The 18362-nt window shown below is 40.2% G+C and overlaps 1 protein-coding gene across 1 annotated transcript; it reads left to right on the forward strand.

Annotated features, from left to right (window-relative positions):
• The first annotated feature begins 5641 nt into the window (after positions 1 to 5641).
• On the forward strand, positions 5642 to 13652 carry LOC115739308 (MLO-like protein 15). The gene is made up of 15 exons (XM_048271799.1): positions 5642 to 5782; positions 5870 to 5927; positions 6032 to 6225; positions 6510 to 6647; positions 9439 to 9508; positions 9618 to 9673; positions 9991 to 10086; positions 10165 to 10253; positions 10622 to 10671; positions 11457 to 11497; positions 11626 to 11859; positions 11965 to 12032; positions 12201 to 12264; positions 12414 to 12704; positions 13521 to 13652. Exons 1-15 carry the CDS (start codon positions 5657 to 5659, stop codon positions 13650 to 13652), a joined length of 1707 nt encoding a protein of 568 aa, XP_048127756.1. The 5' UTR covers positions 5642 to 5656.
• The last annotated feature ends 4710 nt before the right edge of the window (positions 13653 to 18362 follow it).

The raw sequence follows: 18362 nt of genomic DNA on the forward strand, positions 1-18362 counted from the left end.
CCACCCTTATGCTAATAGTCTATTTTGAACCATAAAGAATAAATAATTAATTAAAATTATTGTGTGGTTCATTCTTTTAAAAATTTGTGACTCACAAAGTATTGTAATTCTCACGGTCACTCAAAACCGTTATGCTAGCAAAGTCCAGGTTTCAACAAGTGACCAAAGCGTGAAATTGTATTCACACTTGCTAATTGTCTGTTTGTTTAAGATAATAAAGAATAAGATTGCTTTCAAATGATGGATTAGCAAATTAATGACCCCATGCTTGTACACGTCTTAAGTCTTTTCATCCGGGTCTTTTTCTAATCCTCCGTTTAGGTGAGAGCACGGAAATCATGGAGGCAATAATGCTATATTAATCCGGCGCCTCGTAATTGGCTGATTATTCTATTTTTTAAGCTATAAAAGAGGTTATAAGCAATCTAGAATCCAGAAAAGATTATGGTTAATTGTTAGCTTAAAATTACCACAAACCTCGTTGACTAGCTAGGAATAGTGAGCCAGTGAAAACATATAACACGCAAGCTTGCACAATTGATAAGGAAATTCTAAAGAAATCCTATTCGTTGTAACAAAAGGCACGACAAGATGCAAGAAAACCACCCGAACCATGTCGAAAAGATGGATTTTGTGGCTGAAAACGATTTTGAATGGATGTCTTGATTTGGCTGAAGTGAACGAACTTTTCCATTTCGTATCGCGGGCCCGTTAGGGGTGAGCATGGATCCAAGATAAAATCTGAAATGGAACCAAGGACCAGACCAGTAGTCCCGGTCCCCAAATTTTCAAGACTAGGACCAAAATGTATAGGGACTAGCGTTCCAGTCCGGTCTTAGTGGGACTGCTAATACCAACTGCAACTATTGGAATACATGCATGGCTAATCAGTCTAATGTTCCACAACTAATTATGCTAATGAAAAACTCTTCTTTTGGACAAACTATAACATCAGAGCACAAGGGATACCTCCATTAAAACTCAGTCATTTTAATGGTATTCAAGCTCGAGAGGGATTTGGTCCCAAAAAAAAAAAAGTCAAGAGGAATCATTGCTTCTATGAATCCAACTATATTCAATCTCCAAATGAATAATATGAATATTTACCAACTCGTACAATTTTATTCCACTGAATATGCTCCCTCATGAGTCTAACATGCACTGTTTTTGATAATCAAGTCATTATCAATGCCGAGAATAAAAATCTGGGACAATTCGCAAAAGAACAAAAGACGAAAATCTAGGTGTCCAACATGGCTAGCTCAATATAGGAAATGTGAAAAGAAAGCCATTTTACACGAGTTATCATGAACATGGATAGCAAACTTTTTACTAGCTAACTGGTTCTTTTTTTTTTTTTATCATTGTACTATTTTGTTTGAAGCCATTTTACACGAGTCATATATATATGGGTGGTCCGGTCCGATCCCATCCACAATGAAATCGGAAACTAGACCGCTCTGTCAATGGTCTCATATATTGGGACCGAGGACCGGACCGCCCTCCTCAAGGACCGGACCCACCCGGCCGGTCCAATCAGGTCCAATTTGCTCACTCATAGATGTAATGAGAGGTACGAGATGTTAATTATAGTGAAATTCTCTGCTGAACGAAGCCCTTGTGTAAGGGTGAATCATGATAAAATCTTGTGTCTCGATTTTTCTTTCTCGCTACGCTTTATTTTCGTTGTGATTGTGCATCGAATCTTAACTAGATATTCATCATCTCTTTCTCATTTCGACTCCGTTAAGTTGGCTAGAAATTCTTGATTTGGATCGTAGTTGAAGGCCAACGCACAGCGGTTCGACTCACCCTTGCAGGCGTCGCAAACCCGTTACCTCAGTTTACGATTCACTAACTCGGATATGGCACTCTAGATATGTGGTTTTCACTTTGAATTATCATGCTAAAAGTTGAACCGGTCTTTTCCCTTCCAAGCCGTGACCCCGTCGTCATACTTATGTCCCTATTTCTTGTCATTTTGGCTTTGAAACTATGCATTTACCTTATATCAAGTCCGGAAAAGTGTCCGAAATGACAAGTTGTAGTCGTTTGCCTTCTATATTGTTCTATGGCTGCGTTTGTCACCTTAAAGGTTGTGGGGCGCTTGATAGTTTTATTTTTTTTTTAGCTTTGAGAAAATATAATTACATCTCCAAAGGACCTTTAGCCCAAGGCCCATCCGAGCACTTATTGAATGCAAATAAATATTTTTCTTCTAATTTTGCTCTTGCTAAACTTTCATAACTTTGAAAATGTTCCTACCGAATGCAACATTACTGACGAGAATTTAGGCCACTCGTCGACGAACGGTCGGCCAAAACTCGACACCGGCAATCTCGCCTGAGGTCGCGCGATCCTAGGCTGCCGTCATTTATATCGAAATCAACGAATGCATTACTAACACCTTTTCTCTTAAGACTGCCTCCAGTTTTAGTATATTTCTTTTTAATTGAATGTCATAGTCAACTCCCATCTCTTTGGACAATTACATCTGAACACCGATGTTTGTTTCCACCACTCTACTTTATCCCTAAAGTCGCTGCGTAGTGGGATTAACGATAAAAATTGACTAGTTGACATTGACCAGCTAAAATTTTTTTGGCCTTAACAACGACCATTTGAGTTGACGATTCATAAGAACATTCCGCAACTTACGTTATTTGAAGGGGATTCAATAGAGCGCAAGCCAAGCTTATATTCTAATTTTGTTATTTGGCCAACATAAAATCATTTTTTATGTGACGTAAAACTTCGCCCTCGTATTGATAAACGTTGAATTCATCGATACCCCACTAGCCATTATTTAAGATATATGAACAAAAAGCTCGTGTGAGTGACCAAAGCATGAAATTGACTTAATGCTAGCTAATTGACTGATATATTTATCTTCTTCCAAAGTAATGTATAAGACAACTTTCAAATGGCGAACATGTCTGGTTGAGGGATCATGTGAGCTTGCATATGTCTTAAGTCTTTTCATGCTGGTCTTTTCTTAATCCTCGGTTTAGGTGAGAGCAAGGAAAACATGGAGGCGCTATTCCTATTGCCGGTCCACTCTTTGTCGGCTAGCTAGGACTAGGAACAGTGAGCCAGTGGAAACAGATAATAAAAAAAACTAACATAGAACAATACTAAATTCGTACCACAATAAACAAAGCGCGACACCCAAGTTATGCACGATTAACAGGGAATCCTGAAGAAATCCTATTTTTCATAGCAAAAAGGCTTGATAATATGCAGTTAAATACTTTAAAAATAGAAAAAAAAATACCAGAATATGTGGAAACGGTGTTCGCATGACTGTCCTAATATGGCCAAAATGTTGTATTCTCAACAATCTTTGCCAATGGTATTGGACACCCCATGGCTAATTAAGGATCACTTGTATGACTCGTTCCTCTAGTGTAGCGCCAATTTTATTCTGGGCTCTTGAAGCTCCTCCTTTTCATCACAAATCATCCGCTTGCCCGGAAATGATCTGGCCCAATAGGGAAATCCCTTTGGATGTTCAGGATCGATTCTTATAGTACTGTTCGGAGAATCGATAAGCTAATTCCAGTAGATGTCTATTTGCCAAGAACTACATTCTAGAAAGTTTTCAGTAGCTGCGTCTATATAAAATAGGAACATAAAGACTGGTAATGGCCTAATAACAAACTTTTGAAACTTCTATTTTCACTTTGCCTCTCGTGTCAATTTTTTTTTTTTTATCAATATTCATAGTCAACTCCCTTCTCTTTGGGCAATTATAGCTAAATTTCAATAGTTGTTTACATCAGGAAAAAAAAAAAAAAAGGCTGCACTTTTTCTACTCCTCTGATGACTTAAACACTCTTCTTTTCTCTGTTTTGACCATCATATCTCTTATATGACGATCACTTTGGGTACAACTCTACAAGAGTGAACCCTTTTTATTATTTGGTTGACTCTTTATATTTTGCTTCTTCTTCTCTCTTTTTTTTTTTACTAAACCCACTTTCCTTCTTTTTTCTTTCCATGCCTCCCAATCGTTTCTTTGTTTTTTCTCTTGCAGACCATTCTCTTCTTTCTAGATCGGAAGTGTCAATTTTTTTTTTATCCCAGATGAAGCAAGAAACCTGTGTTTATAGTGCATTAGCACCATTTTAGCACTGCTGGATTCATACGTTGCTAGGAGCATTTTTTTTTTTTATAAATAAACACTAAAAGCGAGGCTGAGAAACAATGTTTGGCTCCTTGAGACGAATCAGTGACATTTGTCATCCAAATATAAACTTGCAAGAGAACCACCCGTTCAATATGAAGCTTTATGATTTTTCTTTCACGAGTTAGAGGCACAAATGCACCGACGAAAGTAAAGTCCATCTCCATCAAATCTGGGCAAGAAATTTTTTTTAATAGAACATGCTCGTATGGAGCGCCAACAAGATACACATAGCCACAGAAATAAACTGCTCAAATGCTTGTGCAAATGTACAAAATTAGATGCTCAAGTATGATTGCTCAGATGCTGTAGGTGAAATTGGAGAGAAATAGCATCTTGTTGTTTCATGCGCCTGACTCGGGTTAATTTATGATAATACACTTGGGCAAAACAAGCTCCTATATATACCTGAGTTTGAAGAAAATAGAGAGTCCAAAGCCGATGGCTTTGAGAGAGAAATCATCATCTTGTTGACCAGAAGAAAATTCTCAGGTTTGAGGTCTCTAAGCATTACTCCGAGCTAATGTCAAACGTCGACAACCCATCAATGATTTTCGTCAGCTAAGCGGCCTTCCTCTCACTATAATGTGCCCTTTGGCTAATCCGATCAAACAGCTCACCGCCAGAGCAGAGCTCCATAACGATGTGGACGTACAATGGATCCTCGTAAGCACCCTTAATCGCGACGATATTCTTTAGACCAGCCAATTGGTTCGTTATCTGGATCTCCATCCTAATATCCTGCACATCCTACCTAGAGATTAATTTCCGTTTTTGTGATCAACTTGCACGCGTAGTCGATACCCGTGGCAATCTCCGGCAAGAGAGAAACCAGAGACACGATTTTGGGAGTCATGGAAAGAAGAAGAAGGGATGCGGGACCCGCAAGGGGGAAAAACAGAAGAGACAAAATAAAAAGAGTTTGACCAAATAATAAAAGAAAGGAGTTATTTTGTGGAGTTGTACCAAAAGTATTGGCCACACGAGGGATAGAATGATAAAAGCACAAAAAAGGGAAGCGTCTAAGCCATAATAGGAGTGGAAAAAGCGCGGCCCTTATTATATTGATTGCTGAATTTAGTAAAAGTATTGTCTTTCTCTGGTTAGGTGATAGAATTGGAGTCAACTCGAGGTACTACTACTCTGCCATACGAGGCGGAGGGGGTGATTAGCTACCTACCACAACTCCCATTGGCGTTTACCAAGACAAAGCTCACTCCACCAGATGAGTTTATCTGATAATTGCAGTTACTCTGAGACATCGGAAGAACTGGCCATGTTCCTCGTAGGTTCGTTTGGGTTCTCACTAATAAAACAAAAAGGAAGTCGTTGATGTGTGCGTGTGAACATCACGTAAGCATTCTCGTTTGTGCATCCTTAACTTGTATATATATGTGTGTTTATGAAAATGTACCATATGAGATTTTGAGGGGAGGCATTAAAAACACGCAGAGAGAGAGAGAGAGAGAGATGGCGGATGCGGGAAGAGACCAGACATCCTTAGAGTTCACGCCGACGTGGGTGGTGGCTGTCGTTTGCTCCATCATAGTGTCCATTTCTCTCATCGTTGATGGACTCTTTCGTTGGGCCGGCAAGGTGATTACTCTTGCTTCCCATAGTCTCCTAAAGTCTAACTCGGGCATGTCAATCGCGATCTAACTCAAGTTTCCTTGTCAAATGCAGCGTTTGAGGAAGTACCAATGGTGGCCGCTCATCGGCGCCTCACGGAAGATCAAAGATGGTGAGGGATCTCTCTCTCTCTCTTTTTTTTTTTTTTTTTTCACAATACTAACGTCCATGCGCATGAATTTTTTTTTTTTTTTCGGGTTATGACGACAATGGCAGAAATGATGCTACTGGGTATCATATCGCTTCTCTTAGCGGTGTTCCAAACTAGCATAGGGAAGATTTGCATATCGGAGCACCTCAACAACGTCTGGCTTCCCTGCAAGAAGCCCGACTCTCCATCCACCGTCGCAACGGGAGGACGCCGCCTCCTCGCCATTGCGTCTGATACTACTGATTACTGCAGTCAAAAAGTAACTTTACCAAAACAGCTGATTCTTCTTCTATAACTTTAGAGATATTAAAAGCACAAAGCCAAGAATAAAAGACTGATATACAAAACTATAACAGATAGCATATATGCGCATAGTATTTTGTGACCGATTAAGAGTCTACCTCATCATTTATTATACTAATTTTCTATACAAGTCTTTGCATATCTCCATTGTTAAGAGAGATCTAAAGACTACCACAAATTGATACGATCTCTCATAGCAAATATTTGGTGCAACTGTCTTATCTTCTTCTTCGGTTTCAGGGGAAGGTGCCATTGTTGTCTGTTGAAGCAGTCCATCACCTGCACATTTTCATATTTGTGCTGGCCACCTTTCACGTGGTCCTCTGTGTGCTCAAAGTACTGACTATGGTGTGCTATGACATCCCTTTCACTTCAACTGTATCTTTCTGTTACTTTCTCCTACTTCCGCTTACGACTTACCCTCCAGTATTGCGAAAAAACATATCGTATTTAAGGCCCGTATCCATCGAGGCTAGCCCTAGGACACAGGTGCTCGGGCCCAGGTCCTTAGCAACCTGGCTCGTGTCCATCAAAGTTGGGACCGGAAACCCCAGTTGCTGGGACCCAGGCCCGGCATTGATGGACACGGGCCTGGACGTTGGTAATCCGGGCTCTAGCACCGGGATCTTAGGCTTGGGGCGTGGAAGATCAAGGCACTAGCACTAGTGTCTCAAGCTCGGGCTTCGTCTCAATGGACTCCTGCTTGGGCCTCGGGCGCTCGAGCACAGGCACCGAGATCTCGGCTTGACCTCAATATACCTACGCACAAATACCAAGGCCTCGGTCTTGTTGGACCTAGGCTCGGGCATGGGGTATCTAAGCACTAGCACAAGAATCCAAGGCCCGACCTTTGTGGACTCGAGCCTGACCACCGAAGTCCTAAGCCTAATTGGACTTGGGCAGGAGTGCCAGGAAGCTGGGCATGGGATGGATTCATCCATGGGCACCAAGGTCCCAGGATAGGAGAAAATATTGGGTGCTCCTGGAGTGCCACGTCATCTCTAAGACACTTCATTTAATGATCGACACGTGTCCAGCGAAGCCCACATTTCAGATTTTTTAAAATCTGTTTTTCTCTCACATTTTTCTTTCCGTAAACACCCCCACAGCCACCCCCCTCTCTCTCCAAGTTTCTGCAAAACGTAGGACGGCATTTCTGGGCGGCGAAATCATAGGCGCCGCCGTCGAACGGAGAGGGGGGGCAACCACGGCCTACGGCGGGCCACCCAGGACACCCTCCGGGAGCAAAGCCTCCTTCACACTAATCAGTCCCCTCACCTTCATCTTCACATCTTCAACCAACAGCCGGCCGCAAGGGAGCCGCGGGCTGAGCCGCCGAAATCGCGGGCGGCGAGGGCACGGCGGCGGCGAGGCCGAGGTGGAGGCGGCGGCGGCGGGGGTCAAGATGTGTTGAGGGCGACCTTCGCGTTCGAGATCGCCGCTCATCGCGGCTGAAGCGACCTTGCATCCGTCTGCGGCGGGCGACGAGAGAGCCGCGAGCTGAGCGGCCGAGATCGCGGGCGGCGAGGACGCGGGCCGGAGAGGCCGAGGCGGGGGCCCTCGCGCCCGTTTGCAGCTCACGGCCCACTTTCTCTCTCCAAGTTTTTGCAAAATCTCTTCTCGCCGCCCCCGATCTCTCTCTTCTAATCTCTGTTCAAGTACTCGGCCTTGCCTCCCGCGATCTCAGTGGCTCAGCCCGCGGCTCCCTTGCCACCGGCTCCCTCGCCGCCCACTCCCTCGCCGCTGGCCACAGATTCGGGCACGAAAAAAAAAAAAAACAAAGATGAAGGTGAGGGATCCTGTCACTTGAAGAGGGAGAGAGTGTAGGCCGTGGGGGTGTTTACGGAAAAAAAAATGTGAGAGAAAAACAGATTTTAAAAAAGTCGGAAATGTGGGCCCCGCTGAACACGTGTCGTTCATTGAATGAGGTGTCTTAGAGATGACGTGGCACTCAAGGAGCACCTAATATTTTCTCCCCAGGATAGAGCATAGGGATTTGAGCATGGGCACCGAGGACCTAATCCCGCCTTTGGGACTAGGACCTAGGCGCGGAGGATCATGAAACAAGTATCGAGGTTCTGCACCTGGACTTTGTGGATCAGCGCCTGGCCTTTGTGGATCAGATCCTAGTGCTGGGGCATCGCGCATGGGCATTGGGGCCTTGGGCCTGGCCTTGATGGACCAAGGCACAGGCGCTGGAGACTCGGGCACCAACACTGGGATCTTGGGCCTGACCTCAATGGACCTGAGCATGGGGCACTAGGGGACCTAGTCCTAAGTGTAAGGATTCGGGAATGAGCATGAGGGTTCCAATGCCCAGGTGCATAGTTCATGATTTAGGCAGTGAAATCTAGCCATATATTGAAGAAAGATTTTCGATCTTTTAGAAAGGAAATCATTGGCCTTGGAATAAGTATATGTTAGCCGTTGACTTATTTTCCTCAGCGATTCAAACATTGAAAAATGAGGAAAAGATATTTTGCCAAACATGGAGAGCTAAAACTATCTAGAAACTCCTAGACAAAAGATTTGGTAGTTAGAATTTGTGGTCTTAAAACTATCCAAGTAAGTGATGAGAATGGCGATGAAAAAGAAAGACAAATCTCTGACAAGAACAGAGATTATTTGCATGGCTAAGTCGGCGATGTAAGACTATAATTAGGCTTGGTGGCCATCCAGATGAGTACATAGAAAAGAAACCGGCAGACCAATTAGCAAAGATATCCACTTCCTTTGTAATATCACTAAAGAATAATAGGCCTTTCTTTCCTCGTGCACCCTTGTCGCCATACTAACGTAGCCTTTGTCCCTGTTCGTGAATCCTTCGGCATTTCTCTGCTTTTCTCTCTAAATTTCACACGCACTTGCACACAATCTTTCACAAACTCTTGACAGTTTTCGGAAAAGAACATGAGAAAATTAATATGTGATTGCGCGAGAAATTTGTTTGATATTTCAAAAGTTTTCAAGTGTTTTGAGTATTTTTCAACACCCCCCCACCTCCCCCAAAAAAAGTGTTTCGAGTATCTCTTTTTTCGAGTTTACCAAATTTTTACAAAAGTTATAAAGTGAAAAGTATAACTCGTCCGAATTAGGAGAATCACCAAAATATGAGAGGCATGTCTTGGATCAGTTTTGTAACGTCATTGTCGTCCTTCCATGCTGTTAGATAAATCAATGGGGGAATCTGCAGCTATATGAGAAACTTCTCAAAGTTAATGATCGTCTGCAAGACCTCGGTAATGCTGTTGAATTCACCTTCCATTGTCGTCCTCAACCCAAGATTCTACAGTCTTAAAAATATAATTTCTAATCTGATTGACGATCTCTTTCTGTGTGGATCTGCAGTACTCACGAAAACGGTGGATTTTTATAAAAAGCCACCTGGCATCGTCTCATCTCTGGTAAGTCATTGAGTCTATGGCTCTCGCAAAATTGAGTATATCATTACGACCTCAACTATCCTATGGATCATACTGAGCTTCAACGTTAGCTATATGGATTTATATAAATTTTATCCTTTCGATTTTTTCTTTTTAACTTTACATCTTTGTTCATGAACACAGTATTTTCAAACATATTGAGTTAAGGGTATTTAGAAACTTAAAATGAGCAACACATATTCTATAATCCTTAGGTAAAGCGATTTTAACAATCACCTGGAAGGACGAGTTCTTCGTCGAAAGGCCCAACATCGTCTTGCATTTTTCCTCTTCTGCAGTCAACAGGTTTTCAGAAAGGGTTTGCTTCTATGACCGTGCGTGAGTACGTTACTCTTCGTTTGAACTTCATCGAGGTCTTGCACTCAAAGAATAAGGTTTTGACTCTTGGTCCTCGTTGTATTGTGTTCTACCTTGAGATGGTTAAAGTAGCTGTAACTTCTGTCATGTCACAGGCACTTGATCCGGAAGATCCGGGGAAAGAATTTCAAGATTGTATAATCGGGACTTTGAAAAAGGAGTTTGAGAATATGATTGGAATCAGGTAAGTTTATAGCCCCTTCATGATGAAAGCCGAGAAAACCATCCTTGTTTTCTTTACAAGAAAGAAGTATATTGTTTCTGCTTGGATGAAATAATGAGTTACAAGTTTTACTTGCCTAACTCTGCCCGACAAAGGATGTTATCGGAAAACTATTTTGGCCGGAAAAAAAAACAAGAAAAAATTTGCATCAGACGACAGTATGTTAACAGGAGAACGGTATTGCATCAACCAATCTTTATCTGGCCTTACTAAATTCATGGAAAAACAATACGATATAACTTTTTTTCACGGAAATAATACTGTAGATACCAGAGAATGCTTAGCTCCTCTTCAGACTTACTGATTTGCAATTTTAACCGATGTGGCAGCTGGTACTTGTGGTTATTCGCAGTGACATTTTTGCTCGTGAATGTTGCCGGTGAGTGACTTAAGCACATAAAAGCATTGTTATTCTGCATTGCAACATTAGCAGAAACTACATAGTTTGTGACAGATAGAATACCTGGATCACATGATTCTCTATTACTGCACCTAGATTTAGCCTCTTCCGCATTGTAACGTATACCATAGAGCAATGGAAGCAAAAACGAATCCCATGAAGCAGTGTTGCCCTAATACAAGGCAAATTGCCATCAAGAATGAGCAGATCATAATTAGTCACCCTCAAACAATTGTTTTGAATCTTATTACTAGTGCATTGTAGAAATTTTATGTGTTGAAAAATAACCAATATCGCTTGACAACGAGTCTTATATGTTCTTTATATACGCATGGTCCTCTTTCACCTATAAGCCTAAACTTTTTTGTCGACCCCGCTATTAAAAAATTACATGTGTCATTCCCGATCCGGCTTGCACTTAAGAGAGAGTGTTGAAATATCTCATATCATTTGACAATGGGGTTTAAATGTTTTTTATATACATGTTATCTCTTTCTACCTATTGGCTTAAATTATTTGGTTGGAATCCAAACAATATGAACAGTGAGTCTTCATGCTCAAAACCGGAAACAAGGCACGTCAAACTGATTTTGTCAAGTGCTAGCAGAAAAAGAAGTGATGTTTTTCCTCAACTAAAGTTCGATTTTTTCGATACCAATCGCTATTAATTCTGATTGAAGCTCGATTGCATCTTTCTTACGTTACTTGCCTTTGGGAAGAAAGACATCATTAATCGAATGCATTTCTTGGTACGATTCCTGCAGGATGGCACGCCTTGTTTTGGATATCTTTCATGCCGTTGATTGTAAGTAGTGATAAAAACTCCCCCTTTGAGCCGCTATGTCTTGCAAATTCCAAATGAATGTCGAAAGAAGAAGAAGAAGAAGAAGAGTCTAGCTTTGTATCTAAGGCGTCCTCGCCAATTGTGCGCAGATTTGGGTCATTGTCAACATCAAATTGGAGGGTATTGTAAGCCGACTAGCAAAAGATATTGCCGAAAAGCATACACAAAATGAAGAGGAGTCCAACGAAAATGGTGCGAAGGAGATGGTTGTTGAAATTTCAGACGATGATTTCTGGTTCAATAAGCCTCATCTGGTCGGCAACCTGATTCACATCGTGCTATTCGAGAACTCTTTGCAGCTTACTTTCTTCTTCTTTATATTGGTGAGTCATAAATAGCTCAAACTATCATTGTCATTGACAATGGTAAGCAAAGTTTCTAGCATTCGGTGAAAATTCCAGCTAATGCCTTCTGGTGTCTCTGTGCAGATCCAGTATGGTTTTCACTCCTGCATCATGGGGAAGGTTGGTTTTGTTGTCCCGAGAATAGTACTTGGGTAAGACCTATTGCTCATGTCCATTACATCATGGTTGAAAATGATCCGACTTAAATTGACCCACTTGCTCCCAAGGAATTAGCAATGACCTATGATTGGTTTTGTATGTGATCAATAATCGGGGCCTAACAATCAATTTCACTTATGTGGCATTTGTTGCACTCTCAGAGCGTTTGTCCAGTGGTTGTGCACCTTCCGAACATTACCTCTATACGCGATTATTAAATCACAGGTGTGTTGAACTTACGACATTTTCTCAAGATTTGGTAGAGTTTTTTTTTTTTTGGGGGGGGGTTCTTCTCTCTCTTTGAGTTTAAATCGTGGAACTGAAGTTGCCAAGTTCTTTTTATTTGACTCAATGAAATTAAGATGCATTTGAAGAAGAAGCAATCGGAGAAACAAAACAAAACGTGTCCTGATATTAAGAAAATTAGGATGCTCTTGAAGGAGAACCAATCGGAGGAGGAACGTATAAAAGAGTGTCTTGCTGTTCTTGACGATATTGAGGTACGGTTGAAGGAGAATGAGATGGACGAAGACCAAGATATGACCGGGATTTCGGAAGCGATCGATAAGCGAAAGAAGCCAAGATCAGCAGTGGTGCCCACAGATACTGAGTTGACCCGAACTGGTTCGAGAGACGGATCTGTTGGAGCTGAGCCGACAGAAACTGTATTGGAAATTAAATCAAATTAAATGCTGATAAGTTATCGATTCAGTGTATGAATCGTCGATTCAATGTTCGTGTTGTGTCTGTTTGTCTCCAAAACTAGTCATTATCGTAGACTTGTTTTCAAGAATCTCTTCATATTTCTATGTTGATTGTTCGTGTTTCTAAGAGTCTTTATAGAAGCACTAATTTTAAGAGTCATCTATAAGTCAGTTCAAGACTTATGTAACAAGTGTCTTGTAAACATTTTATTTTTGGTGAATTGAGGTGACATAAGAAGCATCCAAAAGGCTATTCGTTTGCTCCTTCTTCTTGAATATTGTGTGAGTTGAGCGTTTCTCACCTTCAATTTATCCCGTCAAATCGATGCCAAAGCTTACGGTTTGTGATCATGACCTCAACAAACAATCAATTTTCTCCTCAATACCCTTGACTTACCAAAGAAAATTATGGTAATTGGGTTGCTAGAATGAAAGTCCTGCTTGACGCCATAGTGTATGGGAAATTGTCAACACTGTCTATGATGAGCCAAAGTATGAAGCCACCTTGAGTGAAAATTAGAAGAATGTTTTGGAGAAGGTTCGAACGAAAGATCAACTTGCGTCTATCAAGCTTTGGATGATCATATGTTCGAGAAAGTTTCGGAAGCTCCTACTTCTAAGGAGGCACGGGAGATTCTCCACGCCCCACACCAAGCAGTACAAAAAATGAAGAAGATTGGTCTATAAATATTGAGAGGCAAATTCGAAGTAATTCATATAAAAGAATCTGAAGTGATTGCTTATTGTTTCACAAGAGTTTTGGCGATTGCCAACTAGATGAAAAGAAATGGTGAAGATGTTCCAGTTGTTCCAGTTGTTCCAGTTGTTGAAAAGATACTTCGGTCTTTAGACAAGAAGTACCACCACATTGGCGTTGCGATTGACGAGTTCAAAGACTCGATGCCATGACAATCAATGAACTGCAAGCCCATGAAGAAAGATTCAAAATAAATAGGGATGAACGTGTAGAGGAAGTACTCCAAACTCGGCTGTCAATCCAAGATGAAAAGGACCAAAGGAGAGGGCCAAAGTTGTCAAAATTGACTAGTTGACATTGACCAGCTAATATTTTTCGGCCTTAACACCGACCATTTAAGTTGACGATTCATAATAACATTCCCCAATATACGTTATTTGAAGCGAATTTAGTAGTGCGCTAGCCAATCTTATATTTTATTTTTGTTAAGTGGCAAAAATAAAATATTTTTTAATTGTGACTTGAAACTTCACCCTCGTATTAAAAAACTTCGAATTCATCAATACCCCACTAATCAGTATTTAAGACATATGAACAAGAAGCTCGAATGAGTGACCAAAGCATGAAATTGACATCGCACTTGATAACTGATAGATATAATTTTCTTTTTCCAAAATAAAAGTATAAGAAAACTTTTAAACGGCGAACATGCCTGCTTGAGGATCATACTAGCTTGGACATGTCTTAAGTCTGTTCATGCTGGTCTTTTCTTAATCCTCTGTTTAGGTGACAGCACCAAAAACGTGGAGGCATTATTAATATTGCTGGTCTACTCTTTCAGAAAATTGGATGAAAGTCATAGACACGCAAAAAGTACCATCCTATAGGAGATATCACTCTTTATATTGGCTAACAATTCAAGGCTTAAATAGTGTTCATCCTTCGCTTGGTTCACAGATGATAAGTGAGGAAGATTGGGGCCAGGGAATTGTATCCTGGGGACATGATTTCCATTGTAGCCAACGGCACTGGATCATGGATCCTATCGGAGATATCACTCTTTAAGACAGTATAGTCTATTAAAGTATCGTCTCACATCACTTGACAACGGATCTTAAATGCTCTTTATATTCACGCAATCTCTTTATACCTATTAACATAAGTTTTTGGATTTGACATTTTAACATAGTTGATATGACTTGCCCATAAATTTCATCTATCTCTTTGAATCCCCACAAAACACTAACCAAAAAGAAGAAGGATTAGACTCCCCCATTGACTTCGAGCTTGTTGTAATTTTATTTATTTCTTTATTTCTTTCTCCTCGTTATTTGCATGTGCTGATAACTTTTTGCTGATGCCCATCTGATCGTTGAAGGTGATGCAAACATTACCTCATTCAATGAATTTATGAGAGAAAAATAACGTGATTAAACCTGAGCCAACGTGGGACAGACGAGATTTATATTGCTTAAATTTGAGAGGAAGGCTGCCACCAAAGAGATATTATCAAAATTCTTTGTATTAAGTCAACTTAATCGCATAAAACATAAAGAAATATAGCATAATGCCTATTGATTTTTACATTAGAAAGAAAGTTCCATACATTTTTCCCCCATAGATAATCAATGATTGACAGTTCAGGTAATAACCGAGCGTTAAAACTTGTATTTTCGGTCAAGTTTAGTTTGAATGTGATGAGACAAGAGCTATGCATTAAAGGATCTTTCGCTCAGCGTAATTTTGATTGTCACGCTTGTTGTTAAAAAATAGAGCCTTATCCGATAAATGAGGTCAGAGAGATTAACATTAGGATACCTCTTTCTTAAGTTAGCATCCCATTCCAGTAATTTTTAGGATAAATCTACTAAAAGTCCTAAAACTTATCGTGAATGTGTAATTAAGCCCTAAAACATTCAAAACGTATAATCAAATCTTAAAATTTGTCATAAAAGTGTGATTGAGTCATAAAACTTTCAAAAAATGTAATCAATTTTTAAAACTTATCAAGTTTGTGCGATCAAGTCGTTTCAATAACTCTGTCCAACTTGACAAATAAAAAATGCTAACAAGTTTTAAAATTTGATTGTACTTTTTGCAAGTCTTGAGACTCGATTGCACTTTTGTCACAAGTTTCAATGCATTTATCCCATAATATTTTCTTTTCAAAAACCTTAGTTAACTCCCTTATCTTTGGACAATCACAGCTAAACATCGATATTTGTTCCCCCCATTCTATATTATCCCCCCAGAAAGAAGCTGGATAGTTGGACTAACAATCAAAAATTGACCAATTGACATGGACCAATAAATATTCCCAATCTAACGTTGTTGGAAGCGGATTCGGCAGAAAAGCTCGCTAATTTTTAGGTATTTTTTAATCAGCGAAATTAGGTGTAAGATGAACATGACTAGTTGAGGTTTCATATAACTTATATATGTCCAAGTCTTCCCATCTGGTCTTTTTTAATTCCTCTGTTTCCTGGCCAACTCGTTCAGAAAATTAAATTGTAGTCATGGACACGCAAAAACTGACCACAAGCCCCGTTGACTAGCTAGGAACAATGAGCCAGAGGGAACAGACAATTAAAAACGCTAATCTCGAACTACAGTATATTCGCAACACGAGTAGAGAAACGCAACACGCAAGTCTGCACAATGAACAGGGAAATCCCAAAGAAATCCTATTTGTTATGACATAAGGCATGAAAATGTGCAATCAAATATTCCAAAATCCAAAAACTACCCCGAATCATGTCAAATAAACGAATTTTGAGGCCGAATATGTTCTCAAATGAATGTCCTGATTTGGGTACAATATTGCATTCAAAATGAGCTTTTCCAATTGGTATTACAGGCCTCCATGACTCCTTCCGGATCAAGCATTTTGACAGCTATTGATAGATTCTTACTCTGTGTGGGCTGTTAGTAATTTAACCAAATTCATTTCGGAGGATGTTGCTGATTATGCAAAGAGGTTATCGATTCAGTGGAAAAGTTGTCAATCAGCTAGGCGGTTATCGGTGTCTGTTTGGCTTCCAAGACTAATGTGAGAATTGAGAGTCTTTATTGTAGTGTTGTTTTTAAGAGTTTGTTCATAGTTCTATGTCTAGCTTAATGTTTTATAAATTCTTAGGAGCCTATCTCCTTGGAATGTTAGATATATTTATGGGTCATTTAAGAGAAAGAAGAAAAGTCATGCAATAAGCCTATATAAAGGCAAGTCTTGCAATCATTTCATTAAGGTGAAATGAAAAAAACATATTCGTCTCCTTCTCTTCTTTGAGTTGCACAAATTGTGAGTGTTTCACGTTCAAATTATCCCATCAAATTGGTATAGCATATAGTTTATGATCATGGCCCCAACAAACAAAGAAAATTCTGATAATTGGGTTGTTAGAATGAAAGCTCTACTCGACTTCTATGGTGTATGGGAACTTGTCAATATGGGTCATGATGAGCCAGAGGACGAAGCCACCTTGAGTCAAAATTAGAAGACTACCTTGGAAAAGGTTTTATCAAAAGATCAATATGCTCTGTTGATCATCTATCAAGCTTTTAGATGATTCTATTTTCGCGAAGGTTGCGAATGTTAATACTTGGAGGCATGGGAGATTCTTCACAACACGCATCAAGGAGTACAAAAAGTTAAGAAGATTCGCCTCTAAACATTAGTTGGTGAATTCAAGGTAATCATATGAAGGAATCTATATTGATTGCTAATAATTTCACAAGAATTTTGGCGATTGTCAATTAGATGAAAAAAATGGTGAACACGTCCCGGATGTTCAAGTTCAAGCTATTGAGAAAATTCTTCGGTCCTTAGACAATGTGACGTCTTAGGTCGTGACTTACTAACGTGCTCTTATAATCTGTTATAATTATGACATGGCACATGCAGAAGAAAAAATAAAATCACTCAATAGACCATAACAAACAATCAAGAATAAACACGAGCGCTTAAAAGAGGATGGCTTTTAGAGGTTTATCTAACATGCACCTGCCATGCATTTTTATCATAGCACACATATCATAAACACCTAATCTTGTATATATAACCAATTATGTACATTATTCATTTCAAAAGATAGCTGAGAGGGAAAACAAAAAGCAACTACTCCCGATCTATAATTTCCCATGCCTATACTACCACCACCACCACCACCACCACCACCACCACCACCGTCACCATCTACACCTCACAACCATCGTCAAAAGGTAACCGCTGTGCCGCCACCATCAAAAGCCTGCATGTACATCCTAACTATCCACCAACGACCACCAATACCGGCCACGTTGTTGCTGCGACTTCCAGCGCCTAACTTGGAAGGAGGAAGAGGCCCTACCACTGGTCAATTCCCCGCACATAGGTGGCAGTAAAATGGTACTCAATACGACTAACAGAAGGTCCTACGTTGACTGTCGGGGTGGTACATAGTGTCCGATATCGCTGATATGGAGAGTGCAGCTCAGTATGTTCTTACCACGTACGTGAGATGCGGACAGGTGCACCGTAATGGTAATAAGTAGGACCGGGAGGAGTCGGCATTTCTACTAGTCTGACAGATAATTTAACTCCTCCATCTCTAATTGCCCGTTGCAATATCTCTAGAGAATCACTCTCAAACCTCCCATTTGAACGAGATTGTATACAAATGATCTCGTAGCCATTTAGGTTTGACAAAGCAAAGAATCTCCCATTAAATCAAATCACCCATATAATTACAATCTTGGATTTCCATAGATAGAATTTTTCATTAGGTAATTCATCCTCGTCTCCCTTAATCCACATCCTTGATTGATCTTCTTCATTGATAATATTCAAGAAGAATCCAACTTGATTTGCTACCGGTTTTGATGATGTAATATGTGTTGACACCTAATATTTTTCAGTTTATTTTTTAGAAAATTTTTAGAAAATT

The sequence above is a fragment of the Rhodamnia argentea genome, chromosome 10, assembly GCF_020921035.1.
Source record: "Rhodamnia argentea isolate NSW1041297 chromosome 10, ASM2092103v1, whole genome shotgun sequence".
Taxonomy (NCBI): domain Eukaryota; kingdom Viridiplantae; phylum Streptophyta; class Magnoliopsida; order Myrtales; family Myrtaceae; genus Rhodamnia; species Rhodamnia argentea.